Raw genomic sequence first — 21,385 nt, forward strand, 5'->3', positions numbered from 1 at the left:
GTTTAACAATTTCATGAACAATTGTTCGAGAAACATTGGGAAAATGCTCACAGATGTCATCAATTGTGACGCGCCGATCGTTCCTCACGAATTCGTCAACTGAGCTCACCAGTTGGTCTGTAATGACAGACGGTCTCTCCGAACGCTCATCGTCGTGTGTGTTCCCCCTCCCCATGTTGAAGTTGCGACACCACCGCCGAACAGACGACTCGCCCATTACATTGTCTCCATACACCTCCTTTAATTGGCGATGAATATCACATGGGCGAACGTTTCTTGCATTGAGGAATTTAATCACTGCCCTCACTTCACAACTGGCGGCGTTCTCAATTTTTTTAAACATTGTAAACAATCACAGAAACAACACAGGCAATGCTAGCGTCACGCAACTTGGCTCAGAGAAGGCAGACAAGCCACTGAAGCTATCTGACCTCGTCCAGCGGCTACTCGCGTCGTCAGCACTTCATGCGGCACGAACGGGTACTACTTTCCGGATGACCCTCGTATTTTGTTTACATGAAGTCAAATCGAGAACGCATTTAATTAATCCATCATAATCCTAATTAAATTTAATGTACGCAGACAAACAGAGCAATTATTATTCGCTCGGTTTTAATGAATGGTATTGATGGAAATGAGCTCTTACGGCTAGTAATATTGAATGAATGTAAAACTCCAATAGCCGTAAAGTTAAACTGTTTACGGCTATTGGAGTTTTACATTCATTCAAAATTAATGTATGGTCATTAGAAAAATCTCCGCACGAATGAATTAATTGTAGTTGTAATTTAACGCAGAATACAAACCTTGTTTTACTCACCGTTTGTCGTTTTCCGTAACATTTAATGCCCATGGGATTATCAAGTTTTTGTGAATGGCCACCCATCTTTTTTTAACTGTAGGTTGAAAAACATTACTTTTCGCATCGTCTGAATATATATATATATATATATATATATATATATATATACATACACACACACACACATATATATATATATAATATATATATTTTTAAAGTTAAACTGTTTACGGCTATTGGAGTTTTACATTCATTCAAAATTAATGTATGGTCATTAGAAAAATCTCCGCACGAATGAATTAATTGTAGTTGTAATTTAACGCAGAATACAAACCTTGTTTTACTCACCGTTTGTCGTTTTCCGTAACATTTAATGCCCATGGGATTATCAAGTTTTTGTGAATGGCCACCCATCTTTTTTTAACTGTAGGTTGAAAAACATTACTTTTCGCATCGTCTGAATATATATATATATATATATATATATATATATATATATATATATACATACACACACACACACATATATATATATATAATATATATATTTTTAAAAATTATATATATATATATATAATTATATATATATTTTTTTATATATATATATATAAAAAAAATATACATATATATATATATATATATATTTTTTTTTTTAATTTTGAACGGGCACATACATTTCTGGACACAATGTAATTCAAATATAGCAATTTTTGCGCCAAAAATTTGCGTGAAATATTATACAGTTTTTTCGTTCAATTGCTTTTAAATAAAAATGATTAAACGCCGACTTTGCAGTAATTCGGTGAACATTTTAGTTTGCACTTTTCGAAAATGAAATATTAGGTTGATGACTGTTATAAAAACACGTGATTATTGAATTCATAGTTCCAAGAGACCGCCAATAGGTCAGGTAACTTTGAATTAAAAAATTTACTGAGGTTCGACCAGTATTATAATTCGCATCGAATTATTTTCGCTCGTGGACAATTGTTCCAGTCACCCAAAGAACGAAAGGATAATGACGTACAACAGTGAATATATCCTAGACGTATATTTTGTATAAATAAGTACATAGTAATTTAACAATTTTATTATCTCCTTCACAGGATAAAAAAGAACAGTGTGAACATAATCACAGCGAGACTAGAGAAAGAGTATAACAATTAAAATGGCGTGAGAAATTGTTTGCGCGCCCCGAAATGGAGGCGCCGACAGCCAACTTCCTTGGCGCCAAAATACCGCCATTTTACAGAGTCCTTCGCGAAAGTCCCTTTATTATTTTTTTTTGATTTAGCACAGCTTTCCGATTCATCGAGCATCGATAAAAGAGTGAACAAAATCCAACATTGAGATATATGTATATAAAAAAACAAATGGGATACCAACAAATAACGCTTCGAATTCATGTGCACTCTTCCTTTCTCTCACTTTCTCTCTTTTTCTCTCTCTCCCCATCGGTCAGCTTTGGCGTGGTCACTCAATGGGCGCAATCTCTCCAAAGGGTGCGTGAATGGCGGCGCACAGGACGTAGAGGAAATAATGGACTTGCCAACGACCCTTGGGAAGAGAGCGCCCAGCGTTTCGCGGATGTTTCTCTCTTCGGTCCCACTTGCGAACCGCAGGGGGAAAAAAATCACACCCTTCCTCTCCCCTCCCTCCCTCCCCTCCTCCCCCCCCTCAACCATTCAACACCATACACCATATCACAAGTACATCAGGGAGTCAAAACAAGTGGTTTTCAAGTGGTTTCATTCTTGTGAAAATGTGTGTGTGTAAGAGATAAAGATAATTGAAATGTACGAATTTATTTGTTTTACAAAAAGAAAAATGTTTTTTTTTAAATAGTATTTTAACGTTTACCCCGTTTCGCGTGATTGAGTCTATTTCGATTTCATTTAGCAGCTCGTGGGAAAGGCGCATCGAGGCGATGACATCATACTTGCAGTATGTAAGTTTCGCGACACTTTATTTTTTTTTTACTAACTACCGTCGCCTACGATTACTCTTCATTTCCGAGTACTCCATTACAGTTTACATATTTTAAATTCTCTCGATCGTTTACGTTAATAACCTACCATATTAATTTTATTAATTTAAAGAGTTTAACGAGAACCACGTCAATTATTTATCCTTGCCCGTGGTTTTTTTTCTTCTTCTTCTTCTTTAATTATAGTACAAGCAAACCTAACAGCCTCTGCTCTCTATACTCACATATATGTACTACTTTTAACCATTGCAGGTCCCCTTCCTCATCTTTTATGCTATTTTAAAAATATTTTTACAACCCGCACGAAAGCGGGTTAATCGGACGCCGCGGAAAAAAATACGTTCTGGTTATCAATCGGAATCGGGTCTCCTTAGCAAGCCATGCGGTGGCTCTCGGGGGAAACATAAAAAATGAATATATGTGATTTTTGTCATTTTCGAAGGCTCGGAGAGACCCTCGCGCCCCGACCCTGCCTCCTGTCCCCGCTGCCCTCCCTGAAGGGTCAGCGAGGCGACCAGAGGACGAACGTGACCGCGGACATCCGATTTGAGCAAAGGGAAATATTTTTGTAATACATTGATAATCATTTTCCGCATCTTTTGAAAGTTGAGAGTGTGTGTATATATATATACCTAAACATACATGCATGTACATTTATATAAACATATGAGAGTCCATTTAGAATGGCGTTCGGGTGTTTCTAAGTTAAATTCTACCGAGTATCTGCTTCCTCTCTCTCCTTTCTTCAGTGCAAATGTTAATGTTGAAAAGAGTCTAGGAATCACCCCAGTCACTTCACCCAATTTCTTCTTGTTTCATCATTGATTCTAACTCAACCCCTCAAATGTATCCCCTTTTTCCCTCTCGTCCCTCGGCAATCCCACACCACCAGCACCAACACCAACACCACCTCGGACACTGGAGGTGGTGCACTACCGTAGATTCAATCCTCTTCTCTGTATATATCGCTCTCTTTCCCACCCCGCCTCTTCTTCACTCTCTCTCTCCTCCTGGTAGAGTGGGGATGCAGGGAGAACGGGGGGCACTCGGGGGGGAGGAAGGAGGAGGGGTGGAGGGACCCTTGCGCATCCTCCACCCGTCAAGGGTGGAGGATGATTCCGTCCGGAGATTCCTCCTCTCTTCACCGGGGAGGAAGGAAGTGGTCCCGGGGTCGATGGGCGCCGCCCCTGAACACCGCGCGTGGGCCTCCCCCATTCCACCCAACTACTTCAACCTCTCTTCAACCATTCCACCCCCCCCCCACCCCACACACCCATTTTCCACCATATCTTCCTCTTCCGCGGTTCGTCTTTTCTCCGGACTGAGAGATGGACCCACCGCGCGCTCTCGCACTGACTCATCTCGGGGGGAAGTTGGGGGGGAAGTCCTATTGCAGCCTCGCCTCTTGCATTTGGCCCGGATAAGAGGCTAGGGGGAAGGCCGCGGTGGGCAGGGCCTGGGGAAGTGCTGCGTATGAGTACGGGGTCATGTAGTTTGCTATAGAGAGGGATGGAGAGAAAGAGAGAACAAAAGTATTATAACAACTTGGACAAGTAGAGACATTGAATTTGAATTGATTAATTATTTAGTCATGCGGGTTTCAGTTCAGTTTATGTCATGCTTTGGATCTGGTAGAAAGGCTGAAATGTTAGTCAAAAGAAATTTTACTTGTTTCCCCCACGGACACTTATGCCAAGACTGTCGGAAATATTGACTCAGTATTGCCAATGAAAACTGATTTGACATTTTTGTAAAGGCTTTTTACGGCAGGAGGAATAAATCAATATGGTGAGATAAAAGTGGTTGTTTTCGCCACTGTATGGATTGAAACATGATAGATTTTTAAAAGCCTGCGTGCAAGAATATGCTTCAATTGCAGATGATGCTGGTTAATGTGCGATTTCAAAAAAGGCACAACATCATCATTCCTGCACCAACATTTTGACATGACAGATAAATTTCGGAAAAGAGTGAGTCAGTAATCAGTTTTAATTCGAAACCTTCGGCTAAATTAGTAACCTTAGTCGTAAAAAATGATGATAGCATAAGTTTTATTAAGATGCAAGGAAAATTAGCCAGAATTGGATTGAAAAAATGTCCTAGATCACCAAATATTGCCTTTATTCTTAATGGACGACATAGTCTCATTCTTAAAACGCCAGCGATAAAATTAAACATGCCGGGAGGAGAGATTCTTCCACTATAAGTTTCCAGCATAATATCAATAAAATTCAAACGACTCAGGCCAGTCCTGAGACATCCAAATCAGAAACTGTGATATTCATGTGGACAACAGCCGAGAGGTTGTTATGCTTAAAGCATTAATTTTTAGTTCTCTTTCGGGGTTAAAAAAAATATGAAATAGGATATAGAGTATCAAGCAGAAATACACCACTACGTCATGCTTTTCACTTTTTTCTCACAAAATTAAAAAAAATAAGGAAATAGGTAAGTCAGTATTAGAGCTCGTTTGAAAGATTTAAAAAAACTCAGAGGCACACGCAAAAGGTTGGGGTTACAGAGAAATAGAAAGAGATAGAGAAATTTGAGACCCACCGTACTCACCAGCTCCGCCAGCGTACGCAGAGTACTGCTCGAAGCCGTTAGGGTACTGCCCGGGGTAGGCTCCGGCGGCGACGGCGGCCGCGGCTGCGGCGGCTGCCGCGGCTGCAGCGGCCGCAGCAGGCGAGGGCGAAGAGGCGGGACCGGCCGCGGCTCCGCCCGCCGAGGACGTCGAGGATTGCGTGGGGGAGCCCAGGGAGGCCGCGGCGGCGGCTGCTGCGGCGGCCGCGGCCGGCGAGTAGTCGTAGAAAGGGTTGCCGGTCAGCGCGGACATACTGGCGGCGCCCGCCCCGGCGCCTCCGGCCGCCCCACATCCGGCGGCCGTCCCCGCGCCCCCGAGACCTCCTCCACCACCACCGCCGGGGCCGCCGTTGCCCGCGGCTGCAGCGGCTGCTGCCGCCGCTGCAGCCGCGGCAGCGTGCGAGATGGACCCGTGGTGATGTCCGGCCAGCTGCACCAGTCCGGCGGGTGTCGCGGTCAGGTACGGTGATGGGTAGACGTAGCTTGGTACCCTGCGGTCGGGATGTAGACGTTAGTTAAAACCTTACCCCTTGCCACACACCCCCCTGCCCCCTTCCCTTCTTTCCCTTCTTCTAAAAACGGTCCCATTCCGTGGTTAATGGAACGACAGTGCATGCAGCGTATGTTTTGCAAACTACTCAAAAAACACGTGTCACAAATCAGTCCCCATTAGTGCAGGGTTAAATAAACGTGAACTCCAATCAATCCATCAGGCCACGATGTAAGTCTAAGGAATTAGAAATCTCATTCCTGTGAGACGGGAAATTTATTTCGGAAACAATTTGAATACGTAATGCTCTAGTTTTTTTATTCCTTCCATTTAATTTGTTCCGGAACAATAATGGTAGTATCACGGAACAAGTACTTTCGAATGTGTGCAAAATGAGAGAAATTATATAAGCTGTACTTAGCAAAACAATTTTTGGTTTAAATGAAATAACATTTGAATTCATTAAGAGAATCATTGATAATATTAGCCACTGCGTTTTTGAATATCTGAATTAAAGAGTAAAGGAATGCCGAATTTAATGCACGTTGTAATCACAACCACCAATGAATCCATGCATCACTGAATAGTCTTGGCACAAGAAATCATTATTTTAACTAATATTACCCACACAATTCTTTACGTTTATTTCACAAAAGAGGATTACTTAAATTCTAGTCTAAATTTGACCCAAAACTCAAACCGTGCAAAGAGAAACAGTAGGTTCAAGAAATTTATTCGACATGAAAAACCTCAAGCAAGACGCATTCAGTATCTGTTGCTAAGCAAACCTTTGCATCATCTTGATAATAGCCAAAGTACTATGAATAACGCGCACATGACGGAAATAATGGTTTATTATTGCCCAAAAGTAAATGAGGTTGTAAATTGGTCAAAGATATCTGTTGAATCGTGCGTAAAAGGAAGTACATATTGCTATTTTTCAAGAAAAATGTCTGATTTGAAATGGCACAACATGATTTGTCAAGGATCTCGCTATAACCTCTAGCGCCCAAAAGATTGCGTGATTATCGGCCCTCTTAGGTAGCAAAAGAAAGAGCAGTGTTTTTAATCTAGGCATACTCCTATCCGACAAAACAGAGGTTGTAAATAAAATCTTCAGGTTTAGTAAATTAAATTATAAGTACTTCACTATTTTAGAACCATAATTAGGTTTTAATGAGTACTTCAAAGGGTCCAATTAATGGATATAATGGGAAAGATTTTCATAGACTCTTCCTATATTTATCTTTAAGAGGTAAAAGCTTATTGGAGGAAGCCATAGTTGGCTGGATACATGTGCATTTTTTTAAAGCGGGACACAATACTATAATAGTAAAAACTTGGTTTTAGTCTCTCGGTCTGAAATTACGCTATGGTCATGTGCATACGTACTATCGCAGAGTTAAATTCCGTTTCCTCTTTCACTTCCCACATTCCTTCCTCACTCATTACTTATTCCCCTCCCACTGACTGCTCACCAAAAGACGCGGTAACCAGACGAAGGCTGGCGCGCTGTTTTCCGCATCCCTTAAAATTATTATCAAGCTCGATTGAATTCCCCAAATATTATGTCGCAATTGTTGAAAATAGATTATTTGATTACTCCTCCCGTTGAGTAAGGTCCGAGGCAGTTAATTTTCAGAGTATTCACGAGGAATTCCTGCCCGTGCCTTGAGGAATTTCCCGCACTTAATAGTTGGGAGCTCAGTTGCGTATGAATAGCCTGGCCTGTAAATGAGTGGACTACTGACGCAATGGATGCGTTATAACTTCGTGTCCGGTCCTGCTAATGAGATATATCGTTCTCGCCAGTCATCCAAAGGAAGTCGACCTTGGGAATGTTTCGTTTTCGTACCTTCTTGAATATCGGAGGATAAACAACCCATGATAGAATCGCAGTCTCGGCTACGGTTGCCAGCTACCAGCTTGTGTAAGACTGTGACGCAGTTCACTGAATTGAATATTCCAATTCGATGATCATATTGACCCAAACGAGAGTGTTTTATTTAAGTATACAAATATCGTAGAAGTATTGTTTCAGCCAAGTTGAGGCTAATGACAATTCAGTAAATGATTGATTATATTGATTGATTTAATCTTGCGTACTTTTCTCATTAGGATGTCCATAGACCGAGAGCATACGCTCGATTTGGGGACTTCATAGATTCCTCCAGCTTAGCCTCTCTAGTTTGGGTTCGTTATTAAGGACGAGTTATTGTTTTTACTTTGTTCTGTGACCAGTACAGATAATGATTAGATTTATTTAAGCACAAATATTATTATTTGGCAGACGTGAAGACAGAAAGGACCGTATGAAAGCCAGAATTACCCTCTGGCAGATTTCACTCTGCCTCCCATACTCACTATATAAAAAAATATATATGTATATATATATATATATATATATATATATATATATATATATATGTATATTATATGTACAGTCTTATGTAAAGTCTTATATATATATATATGTATATTATATGTACATACATATAATATACATTGTAGAAGCGGTAGTCCTGGGGTAGAGAATTGGAATAATGACTGGAGGGCCTGGGTTCCATACTCGGGTATGCCTCTGGGTACCCTCATCTCCTCCTTCCAAGCTGTGTAATTTTTCGGGTGCCAAACTATCCTTGGAAACCGCTGCCGATACAGGGTAAGGAACTGGTCGCCCTTAATATCCTGTTTATGTGTGAATTTCACCCACCGTTTAGGGTGAGAGTAGCTAGTAAACCTTAGTACTAGGTGGTCTCTATCCTGTCCGATAAAACCGACCTCAGTGTTGATGATTGAAATTTTGGAAATAATTTTCGGTCCAAAGTTTCATTTACACTGTAATTACATGTAATGGCTATTATTTTTGGTGTATTAATATTAATTTTTTTCGTGATTATTTCCGTGAACAAAAATGATGTAGGTCACTTGTTTCCGGCAATTTCATTCCTTTTTATTTTCATGATGGATATAGGCGAGAATGCAGCTCGGATGGTCAACCGATGGAAAACGTGGAGAGAGGAGGATTCACTTTAAATTTATTCCTTAAATCCGGCCGAGGGTAGAAATTATTCGCGATGGTTACCCAATTGCGTTCTTGGGAAGAGTGCACAGGGATTTCACGTGAAGGACTCGGCTCTTTCTGATTTGAATAAGATTCGATACATTACAGCAACACCGCAACAGCCATTCGATTAGACCGTGAATCGAACCCGGGTTCCACGATATATTCTCCGGGCTTCGTTATATAGACAGACTACCAAGGCTATCTCATACGCTGTGGATTTCTAACGGTCTTCCGAAAAAAATTGAAGACGATGTTCTGAATTGAAGAATAAATATGTCATCAAGACATATTCGTCCTACTTACAGACAGTGAACCTAAGTACAACACATATGTGTACGCCTTCGTCTTTATTATTTGCTTAAATCCCATGCATGTTAGCCCCTTGAGTTATGTTAAGGAAGCTGCTAAAAGTGCCGCAAAATTAACTTTTGCGGAGTCGTACACCAAAAATGTTCTAATAATAAGGAACGCCGATGTACTGAAGAAGAAAGAGCACACCGGCGGGTAATCTGGCTCAAATTATTGTTGCGGCATTATCAGCAGCGGGAACGGTCGATATTTCCCTGGGACGTCCGCGACCCGCACAACGTGTAAGTGTCGCGGAACGCGAGAATTTAAGGGGCACGAAAGCGAGATTGAGCATGTGGCTCCGGCACGCTCTTCGTCCGTCGAAAGGGTTGAGGGGGCCATCCTCGCTTCGAGAGTCTTCATCCCTCCACCCCCTCGCAACACCTCGCCCCCTCACACACTCACCCCCTTCGCCATTCAGCCCACCCTTCCCCCCTGAATGTATTTCCTCCACCCACCCTCTTTCAGGGCTTCTTCCCTCCTCTTCCACACGAGTTCACCCTTTTCGTCAATCTTCACCTCTTCCTCCCTCCTCCTGAAGGCGGAGGTTGAGGGACCACACTCCATTCGGCTCACCGGCTTCAGCTGTTTCCTCTTCGAGGAAAGCGAGCCGCTAAATTAGTTTGTTTTCGACTGGGGAGCATGGGAGCGGGGATTTTTTTTACCGGGCGGGGGTGGATTGGGAGAGAGAGAGAGAGGAAGGGGGTTAACGAACTCCAGGCGATGAGGGACTGGATGGGAAGGGGGGGAAGGGGGATGGCAGGGGAAGGGAAGGGGGAGAGGTTGGGAGGGCATCATCCATCGGTTGGTGGGAGAGATTCGAGGGTGAGAGGCGGTCTGGGCGGAGGAAGAGCGACCGACCCAAGGGAATAACACGGCGCGGGGATGAGAGGAAGAATAAGGAGTGTTACGGCTAGGCGAAAGGGGGGCACCAAGTGGAGAGTAGGGGTGGGGAGGAGGATATACGTCTTGGGCTCGGGGTGGCAGCGGGTGTGGTGGGTGAGTCGGCAGTCACTCGAAGGAGAGTGGGAGGAGGAGTCTTAAGTCGAGAGAGAGATGGATTCAAGACTCGACGAGAGACGTCCCAAAAAAATGCTCATAGGTGTCTGTCTCGCGTCTCTCTCTCTTGGAAAAGGAGGTTGCTCTATCCTCACGCTTCATTTGCGCGCCGGGTATCCCCCCTTTCCACATCACCTCCGGTGGTTTGCGGGGACAAGGCGTAGGAGATGTGCCGGATTTTGAAAAGTAATTCGCCTCCATTTATTCTCTGAAAAAAGGAACAATGGAGCCTCGATCTATTTCTTGTGCCGACTTATGTGAATGCATTCGACATTCAGGTCCATCGATCAGATGTCCTAACGCCTTATTCAGGTGCCTATCCCTCCTTCAAGGAATAGCATCCCAAAGGTAATATTTGCATGTCTGTGGTTGCGGTGCTTTGTTGAAGCGCATTGCTACGGTGAAGGTCGTCCGTGGTGGACGAGAGTACGGATAGGAGGCGTTTTTTAACCTTTAATGGTGACCACGTGTTTTAACCCCAATACAGTAATTTAAGAGAGAGATTTTTCTTAAAAATGATTTGAATACTTGCATTTGTTTGAAGAGCTATGAAGGCATCATCTACGTGAAAATTTAGGCTAAAAAGTGACAATCCTACGATCAAGTTGATTGTTATATTCCTCCATGAATAAATCTGGCGTAATGCTTGGCATTATGGATTTAGCTATGATGTTTTAAAAGGTGACTTTTTGTCTGTTTAAAGACCAATTTTTAAAATGTTACGTATCAACCTCTTGCAATAGGACTTATCAGACAAATAATATGGTCGATTGTCGGTTTTCTGGTATCTATTCTTCCGTATACAGAGTTTTACTTCAAACATATCATTTCCTTACATTTGGAAAGGTGCTGTCACTATTGTACTTCATCTATCGCTTTAATCGTTAATAGTTTTCACGAAAGCTTAAAAATTCATTCTTATCTATTTAAGAATGAATTTTACTGGAATATCAATTGATGTAAATTTAAATGTCAAAGGTTAATTTAATGAACAACAAATTTGAATGCCCCTGGAGCGGCAATGCCTCGTTTCCTCCAGTGAGTAAATAAGGTCAACATTTTCTGGCGCCAGTTCTTTAGTCTGAAGCGAAGATTTTCGTTACAGTTAGAATGAGCTTTTTTAGAAATAGAATCTACTTTATCAATAGGGAATGACTAAGTTTAGTTTAGCTCAAGGAATATTTTTTCGTTGCAAGTTTCTCAGATCAATATAAAGAGAGTCTCATTATTTCATGAACCAAAATGAGGAATGTTTTGAGATCTCTAGAAAAGTTATCCAGATAGGGCTAATTTTTGTTTCCTAAAGAGAAGAATTCATTCATTTCTTGTTGTAACAATCCGAGGATTGATCTTTGTAGTCGTTCATTAAGTCCTTTTCCTCCGTAGAATAAACCCTCCATTCTTCCGTATTGTTTGATATTTCTTGAAATCCTGATACCCATCTGTTTTTGTATTTTGCTGAAGCTGTACGTCCTTTGTTTTTCATCTCGTTGGCTTCCCTTCAAAAGGAAGACAATGGGATACTGAGGAAAACTAGGAAAGACGTAAGGACATGAAGACATTCACGGGTTTCAGAAGGAAAGCATTCTACGCCAAAATCATCGCCAAGCATCGACTTAATGTTTTTCAGTTTTCAAACTAGACAAAGAAATCCTGCCAGGGAGGAGATAGTTGACCTCATAACATTCTATCTCACAAAATTTCTCGAATGAGGACATATTCGTTTTCTACCCTTCCAGACTACATTTTACTCATTCTGAGAACTATAAAGTGATACGTGGTCCCCTCACTCAGACGTCTGCAGCAGAACCATCATCACATTGACCCCGGAACTCTCGCAGGTATTCAGTTACAACCTCGGCCTTTTATATTTTTCCGCCGGCGATTTTCCATCCAGAGCATTAAAAAAAACCTCCTGCATTTATAAATACCCTAAACAATGTATCCTCCCGAGGTCCCTGGAAGTTGGAACGGGGCCCGGAGACTTTTCTCTCTTGCACACACACACCCTCACTAGCTCTTTAACCACATATTACTCTGAACTGAGAGGGAGAGAGAAAGAGCGAGGGTGGGGGGAGATAAGATGGATGGCATGGTAGGTTTTGGGTGGGAGGGGGGAGCGAAGGAGGGTGAATTTGGGAAGGGGTGTGCTCGTGTTTTACGCGCGGGCATAGAAGGTAATGGGGGAGGTGTGGGAGGGGAGGATTTAGATGCGGAGGAGAAGATAAGATATGGGCAGGGATTTTTTTCCGGGAGACCCAAAATAAGGCTCGGATGCGAAGGGAACGTAGGGGATGGGAGAGAGGGTGGAGAGGGAGCTTGAGATTTCCTCCCCGCGTTGTCCTGAGGGGACGAAGGGTCATGGAAGGTGGAGGCGGGGGGTGATGGTCGGGGGGTCGCGTCCCAGGGTCGGAGCCTCCGCTTTGCTCACTTTCCGGAGACACATCGCACGCGCGACTTCCCTGCGGTGTCCGCCCCCTTCTAGACTCTTCACGCTACTCAGCTCAGGGCTCACTAAAAAATGATCCATATCGCCCTGGTCGATATGAATCAATATCGATACGGTTTCAATGTATGTCGCAATTCGCAACAAGTATATTTAAAGGTACCTCCGATCTCAGTTATGACATTGTCTAATTGGCCTATTTTATCAAACCCCAATCGCTTGTTTGTTTGGTTCAAATTGAAGAGCTTAGGAAATTAGTAAGTTTTGTACAAAATTTCATCCATGACGATTCTATGCGTCTTTTTTTACTATTAAAATGGATTTTTTAGAATAAATTATTAAGCCCTAGGGATTATCCCCAATTTCAAGGGTAGCACTTAAGGGCGTGTCTTAGTCCTAGTTCCTGCTGAATATCATGTAAGCTCGAGATGAATATTGACGATTGAGCATTGAGCAGACTTGATTGTTTTATTTGCAGCAGAAAAAATGATAATATCCCAGACTCGAATTTCTGCCGTTAATTGAGAAGGTGTTCAACATTATTTCCATTTTATTATATTCTATTATTTCATTCCTTCTCACTGGAGGAAATTGCAATAGGTGAACGGGAAAAGTGGTGATGGTAGTTTTCATCGCGAAAGATACGATGGAATACGAGACGATTGAGAAGGACATTCGGTAATAACAATTCGGTAATTTCACATGTAATGCCGCAATGAGACGTAATTGAATTTAATTTTCTTTCTTTTTCACCCAAGTGCATGGATTCAAAATAAAAAATTGTGACGTGAAATTCGAAAAAACATCATTAAAAAACGTGATTCTCGTCCATTCATTTACATAGAGACAAAAAATTTTCACACACAGCGTAAGTGAGTTTGATTCTTTATTGAGAGTCTGATTTATTATTCTTCGAGCAAAAGGAAAAATATCACGAATCCTAACTTCCCAAGGGCTTGTGCACATCTGCATTTCGGCATCCTTTCCTCCTATCTCCTAGCCTTCTCTCGTCCTTCCCCCCCCTTCCCGTCTCCCGCGTCACTTCCGGTTCGTCATCGTCCATCTTCCGCCCTCTTTCGACGCATCCATCAATCCGCTTGTCTCCCTCCACACCCGCCGCAACCTCATCTATGTTTAGACCTGAATGACACGTCCCGCCCTCGGCGATCGAAGCGCCTTCCCTCGAAATATTCAGAGGAAAGAGAAAAACGAAGGCTTGGTGATCAGATCGTATCAAAATTGGATGCATCACGTATAAAACCACATGCGAGTAGAAAGTGAAGCGATTGGGGTTTTTTTTGCATATTTTAGCAGTTAGAATACGGCGTCGGGCGAGTGTGAATACCAGCTCAGAAAATGTGTAAAAAATTAAGCTCTATATATGCACATACTACCTTGATCAAAAAGTTCCCGGAATAACCACCGTGTGGCGCTCCCATCGTTCCGATTTGAGTTCTGTTTTTTTTGTTAAATTGGTACATCTGTTGTTGATATTCCCTTTAAATCTTAGTGTCATAACTTGACATTTGCAAAAGTTACGTAGCCAAGAGTACATCTATCTCTGTGTGTGTTGGCGATTTTTTACAATTGCAGAAATGGATTTAAATTTGCAACAACGAACTTGTATTAAATTTTGCGTAAAAAACGGATTTAGTGGCGCACGGACGTTGGAAATGTTGGAAAAGTGTTTCGGCAACGATTCTCTAAAAAAAACGGTCGTTTACCAGTGGCACGAGCGGTTCAGAAGTGATCGTGAGTCAATCGAAGATGATGAACGCAGTGGCAGACCATCGACATCGAAAGTCGGTGAAAAAATTGATAAAGTAAAAGAAATGTTGGTCAATAACCGCAAATTAACCATCAGAGAAATAGCGGAGGACTTGAACATTGCCTATGGATCCGCCCAAGACATTGTGGTTAATGATTTGGGTTTCCGTCGTGTAGCAGCAACGTTGGTGCCAAAAGACCTCAATTTCATGCAAAAAAGAGACCGTGTTGACGTCGCAAAAGACATGATTTGCGAGGCTGAATCCGATCCCACATTCATCAAAAGGATCATTACTGGAGACGAGACGTGGGTTTATGAGTACGACACGCAATCCAGACATCAGGCAAGTGAATGGCGTTCACCAAATGAGCCGAGACCAAAAAAACCACGTCGTTTTCAGTCAAAAAAGAAGGCAATGCTGACGGTTTTCATGGATTACAACGGTGTAGTGCATCATGAATTTTTGCCAGAAGGCCAGACAGTAAACAAAGAGTATTATTTGGGCGTTATGAGACGTTTGCGTGAAGCAATTCGCCGAAAGAGACCAGAAATGTGGGCAGAAAACTCGTGGATTTTGCACCATGATAACGCACCGTCGCACAGTGCTATCATTATTCGTAATTTTTTGACGAAAAATGCAACAAATACCATCCAACAGCCACCGAATTCACCTGATTTGGCTCCCTGTGACTTCTTTCTGTTCAATCGAGTTGAAAAACCATTACGGGGAACGCGTTTTAGCAGCCGAGAGGAAGTAATGGAAAAATCGCAGGAAGCACTGATGGACATACCGAAAACCGACCGTAACTTTTGCAGATGTCAAGTTATGACACTAAGATTTAAAGGGAATATCAACAACAGATGTACCAATTTAACAAAAAAAAAAACAGAACTCAAATCGGAACGATGGGAGCGCCACACGGTGGTTATTCCGGGAACTTTTTGATCAAGGTAGTATAGCATCGAGAGAATTAACACTAAATAAGGAAGAATGGAGGGCTACAGTAAGCCAATCTTAGGATTGAAATACTGATGATGATGATACATGTGTATGTGTATATATATATATATATATATATATATATATATATATATATATATATATATATATATATATATATATATATATATATATATATATATATATATACTGCATCGCCAAAACACACACATAAATGTATATCTGTGTGTTCGAATGGGTTGCGTGTATGAGTGTGTGTTTGTGTGTGTATATATATACACATATATATATATATATATATATATATATATATATATATATATATATATATATATATATATATATTTGGCGGTATTTCGTGTTTGAATGTATATATATATGTGTGTTTGTGTATATGCATATGTATGTATGTGTGTGTGTATATATATATACACACACACATACACATATATATCATATATATATATATATATATATATATATATATATATATATATATATATATATATATATATATATAGTTTCTGTTTAGCATATATTTTTTCTGACTTGTTGAAAAACCTCCGAGAATGAGATGTTATCAGCCTAATTACTTGGGTGTCCTTGAAAGTGGATTGAAATATGGTCGGCTTGAGAGAGTAGTCACCAGCTGCTGGAAACTTCAGCCTCTTACACGCCTCATTTGAGACCTGGAGATAATTGCCCCATTGGGAAAAAGGCCACTTGAGTTCCGTGGACACGAGGCGTTTTTCACGGGGCGCAAGAGAAAAAAATTCTCATTACACATTGCCAAAAGTGCTTGGAGAGAGCTAATTTGACGATAGTAATCACTTGCTCTTTTGAATGGGACCGATCTTTGAGTGCGAACATTATTGACGCAATACCTCACCTTAGCGGCAAAATTTTTCCTTAAATAGCTTTCCGTATTTCACTCCTGGGACGAATAAAAAACGCTTGTGGAAGTTTTCCAAGAGAAAAATCCGTTGACTGGATCGCTATTCGGGCGTCGGATTTCCCAATTACCAAACACCGAATGTATAGCAAAACTTACCACGAATCCATTCAATTCAAGGTGAATTTCCGAGCATGTAGATCTATGCAAACCTCTACTTGGCATCATCTTCTTGCCGGAATTAACATCTTAAGGTAATTTCAATGAATTTATTTGGCTTTCAAAATGTAATCCATGTAATTACGCCCTTTCCCAGGGCCCTCCCACTTTCCCTCTCAAATCCGGATGTGAGAATTTGTTTCGCCTCGAGAATGACGTAGTTCATTTGAATCTAGACAGCGCGTCGCTAGTTGTGGAAGCCATGGTAACATGGCTTGTTCGTTTGACTGGTCACACATTCGATGAGTAATTGGGAGATACAAGGCGCTCAGATCGCGAATATTTTAAATGGTATTTATTCGAATGAGAATCTCCAAACGGAAGTAAACTGGCTTGCGCTGTGACTGTGCACAATATCCTGCTCTCAACCGCAGTAATCACCCGAAATTCGGTTTCATAAGCGAGGGTGGAGCTCACCTAGTGCTAAGTTCAACTGTGTGTGAAATTCACACATTAACAGGGCAATAATCGGGTCTACGTCGTAATTATTGCCTCTGCTGTATTTGTGGTTTCTCAGGGAGATCTGGTACCCAAACTATCGCACAGCTGGGGTTAAGCTGATGGTACACAGACGCATTACCGGGAATCGAACCCGGAACCTCCAGGCAGTAGTCTAGCGCTCTACCCCCTGGACTACCACGTTCCCTATCTTCTCCGTATAACCTGAAAATGTATTTTTTGTAAACATGAATTGCAAACGCAGTTTGATACTTCGAAAGCAGCCAGAGTGATGATCCTCCCCCACAACCGATTCGTTTGATCCGAAAAGTATTGAGGGACCCTCGTTCCAATTCACCCTATTTCTCCTCGCTTGTACTATATTTCGAGGCATGAAACCAATCTTGTCAATCTGGCGTGATCCACCGCCAGATTGACAATTCACTCTGACCAAAAAGCATAGCGGGTGCAAATGCAATGACGAGGAAAGCCAACCACACAGTCACTCGCGAAAAAAAGACAAAAAAAATAAACCATCCCTTTTAGATTTAAAAAAAAACAAAAAATCCTAAGAATAGAAGGCTCGGGAGGGTTGACTTGCTTTCTTTCGGGAAAAATAAACGGAGAGGGTGATGAGGAGAATATATAAGTAAAAAAAAAGGAGAGAAGGGAAGGAGGAAACGAGGCGTATCCCGAAAGTCCTTGAAAATACCATGGCCCACATCTCCCGCATGCGCGAAGACGGCATTCTCCGGCTGTCCTGCCCGAGAGAGGACGGGGCCCGCCACCCGATGGTGTTTTTCATCGGATGTGTGAGAGGGGGTACGAGCGAACATGGGGGCGAAGGGGAGTAGGAGCGCGGAGAGGGTTTAGGTGCGCTCGTTCTTGTTCCGAGCGTTTATGTGAGTCCGAGAGAAAGAGAGAGATGTCGGGGAAAGCGGCGGTGGGGGAGTGGAAGCAAGGATGTAGATTCTGGAGGAGGGGAGAAATGGCCCAAGGCTTCGGGGCTAAGGGAAGAGAGGATTTAGGGGTTGGGGGTGGTGGGGAAAAGCCCACTTCGTCTCCCTCGAAAGTGGCGCGTAGGGATGAGAGATGGCGGGCAGGTGGCGTAAGACGGGTTGGGGGCAAGAGTGGGGGTTGGGGGGGGGGGGATGGCGGAGTCGGGGGCTTCGCAGTCGAAATGAGACGAGTGGGAGGGCAAGTACAGCCGAGGGTGGCGATTTGATCTGGGGGTCGGGGCGTTGCGTGGGCAGACCCCGTCACTGCGATTACGAATCAGTGCTATCACCTATGATATGAAAACGCTGAGACCGGATCTCTCCGAAGGATCTATTGCTTTGCGATTAAGTTGTTTCAATAAATTCAAGGACGGAGGCAGACTGGCGCATCGGCATTCCACGGGTCAAAACAAGCGCTGTTTCGAATGAATAACAATGCCAAATATCGCTATTGCGTGCATGTTGGCTTTGGGAACCAAGCCAAAGTCCAGTTTCATGTTGGTTAAAACCGAATTGCGCTCTGTCTTACACGAATGACAAACTTGTGCAGTCGAATGTTTGGCAACCAAAGCTGGCTCCGCCACTCAGATGGGCTAATTCATTTCCTCCTCTCATGTGATCGGACATTCTTTTCTTTTGTTAATTATTACGGTTAGTCCAATCGGAGATCTATCTGAATAGTTTTCGGGATTGTTTGAAAAACCATTATATCATTAAATCATTATATCCTCATTGAAATACGTGCCGTAATTTAAAGTGAATGGTGAGATGACACCGTTGGAATTGTCACGACGACTCAAGATGTGGGTTCGATTCATTCAGGTGCTCCATTGAGATCGCAAATGACACCCTATATTTATTTAGATGAATTATTGCGGCAGTATTGCCGTAAACCCTTTATGCCTTGAGCGGGATTCGAAGTTCCGACGCTCGGAATATCAAACCGGTGCACTTAAAACCTGGTTGAATGGATTGGCACATGGAACCTCCTTTGTCCTTCAACCGCCCTTTCTTTGACCTTCGCCGAATGCGGCGGACAACTCAGTCTATATGCCGCACCATTTTACCGGCGCACAATCCGTTAACATCAATGCTGGTGCATGGAATATTCCATAAATACAATCAATGCTAAATGATGAAGCACTTAATCCGCCCTGGACAGCGCCAAATGTCAACCTATCCAAATCCATCACCCTGGAGTAAAAGAAAATATTTTTTGGGTGAGCGAGGTGAGATGGGACAAAGACTGGGCATGTTTGACCGAATGATTAGAGTTAGAAAGTGCTATTAGCAGTAGTCTAAGGGTAGGATGTCAATCGATCCACATGCTAATCAAATCTGTACCCTATCTCATGAATAATGCTGAAAAATATCCTGAAACGTCATACTACTCGCCTTTATTGAAATAACTCGTTCTTGAGGAAGGAATGAGGAGTAAAAGTTGTTTCGGATACCTTTTATGATAATATTTTAGTTAATCATGGAGAGTAAGGAGCTTGAATAATGTAAAAATATGATTCAAGTCGTTTGTTTTGATTTTCCGGGTGCGTTAGTGAGCAATTACGAATAATATCACCCAGATATGAGCCTGAAGAACGTTTTAATTGGTGTCGTCTTACACGACACTGAGTTGTGAATGTGTTTTCGATCGTGACGATGCCATGAGAGGAGGAATGTGCGGAATAGTGCGATGGGAGAGACGGAAATGGATGAAGGAGGTGCAATTGGTACGTGCAGATGAACCGAGACCATCGACGGGGGGGGGGGGGGGGTGAGGAGAATGAAGAGAAGAAGGAAAAAAGAGTAACGCAGGGAAACGGGGGAGATGGAGGGAAAGTGATGCAGCGGATAAGGAGGAGGAGAGGGTTTGGGCGTGGAAAGTGAAAGGGAAAAGGGAGTGGGGGGGGATGAGGTAGGAGGGGTAGTCGGCGAGAAAGCTTTTACATTGGCCGAATGGAAAGTGCGAACTGCTGCGGGGTGTTCGGGGATGGATGGAGGGGGAGGGCGGAGCGGGGGGTGCGGAGAAGGGTGACGGGAAGGGAGTGAAGGGGGGGAATGGCGGGGGACGGGGTGAGGGGGTTGAATAATGGGTATTAATAGACAGTTGGCTTAGGGGGGCGACGGGGGGGGGGTGGCGAGGAGGAGCCCCTGAGAAATCTTTTTGGCGTCGACGAAGCGCGAGTGCACGGGGGGCGAGCCTTGGATGTCTTGCGGTTGTATCTTCCCCGAGTGACCGCTAAAGTCTTCCCGACGTTGCTGTCGCGAAAGACAACCGAATGGATAGAGGCAGCCATTTTGTCGTTGGACTGAGTCAAATGGCGAACTTAAACGGTCGTTCTTATGGGCCTAAAAGTTTTGAATAAATTAATTTCCTCTACCGCTGGGAGACTAGGGCAATGTGCATTGTCATTAAAAAGTGTGTTGAACTTAAAACAAGCTGGTCCTGACATATTCCATTAAATCTTTTTAGCGTGTCTCTTAGAGTGATCATTAAATATTCAAAAATATAATTTCCATTAAAATATATGGATTGTGAGGGGATGGAATGAAATAAACAAGTGTTAACTAGTAAAAATTAGTATCACAGATATATCGATACATAATCTAATGAAACTTTATTGATTTAAATATTTTCTGTGCAGATGGAGGAAACCTTGGCAGCATTTGGCGATTGCTCTTCAAGCTTTAGGAAAATGATCTCAAAGGTTCGTACATTCAAACGGCAAGAGTTCCTTGCTGTTGATTACTTTGGAGTGGTTATGGAGCGTTGTGTGTCGACGTCAGCACGAAAATTCAAATCTCCATTATATGTGTACAATATGAGATCAGATACTGCAGTTGAACCCCAGAAAAATTATGTATCCGTAAAATATAATTTTTGACGCTAAACGATGTTTATTGATGAAATAACGTTTAAAAGTGGAAATAGGCGTTTGGTTATCTACATGACAAGAGACAAATTCTTCTTGATTAATTTAGATGCCAATTCCTTTTGATACAATACTTCAGATGCATGAAAAGTACAAATGCGTGCGCGATAAACATGCTTATCACGTACTAGATAATTGCCTTCGTACTCCCCTCGGTAGTGTAATGCCATGCGGGCCCCTTTTCCAATAGGTAGTCAGTCGTGCGCTCGCTCCGTATTTTCCCGCCCCACTCCTTGACAAAAGGTTCCTGCGGCACTCTCACGAGGGGGTGGGTGGGGGGTGAAGAGGGGGCGGGCGTGGATTCTCCGATAAATCTTTCGTGCTCCGCGGCGGATCGAGGCGAAAGTCAAGGCCTGTGGGAGAAGGACTCGTCTCTTTCGTCAGTCGGGCGCCCTCG

At 42.7% G+C, this 21,385-nt stretch overlaps 1 protein-coding gene across 5 annotated transcripts in view; it reads right to left on the reverse strand.

Annotated features, from left to right (window-relative positions):
• Positions 1 to 2,478: 2,478 nt before the first annotated feature.
• Positions 2,479 to 21,385, reverse strand: part of LOC139688358 (RNA-binding protein 24-like) — a 106,120-nt gene continuing 87,213 nt past the window's right edge. For 4 of the 5 annotated variants that reach the window (XM_071585892.1, XM_071585888.1, XM_071585891.1 and 1 more), the window contains 2 exons: positions 5,346 to 5,863; positions 2,479 to 4,286 (listed from right to left, as the gene is read on the reverse strand). In XM_071585892.1, the coding sequence (XP_071441993.1) occupies positions 4,177 to 4,286; positions 5,346 to 5,863 (628 nt within the window). In that variant the 3' untranslated portion in view covers positions 2,479 to 4,176. The remainder of the gene's footprint in view (positions 4,287 to 5,345; positions 5,864 to 21,385) is intronic. The other variant, XM_071585890.1, reaches the window with a different exon arrangement.

Source organism: Hetaerina americana, unplaced genomic scaffold (genome assembly GCF_022747635.1).
Source record: "Hetaerina americana unplaced genomic scaffold, ioHetAmer1.1.p SCAF_2, whole genome shotgun sequence".
NCBI classification, from domain to species: Eukaryota; Metazoa; Arthropoda; class Insecta; order Odonata; family Calopterygidae; genus Hetaerina; species Hetaerina americana.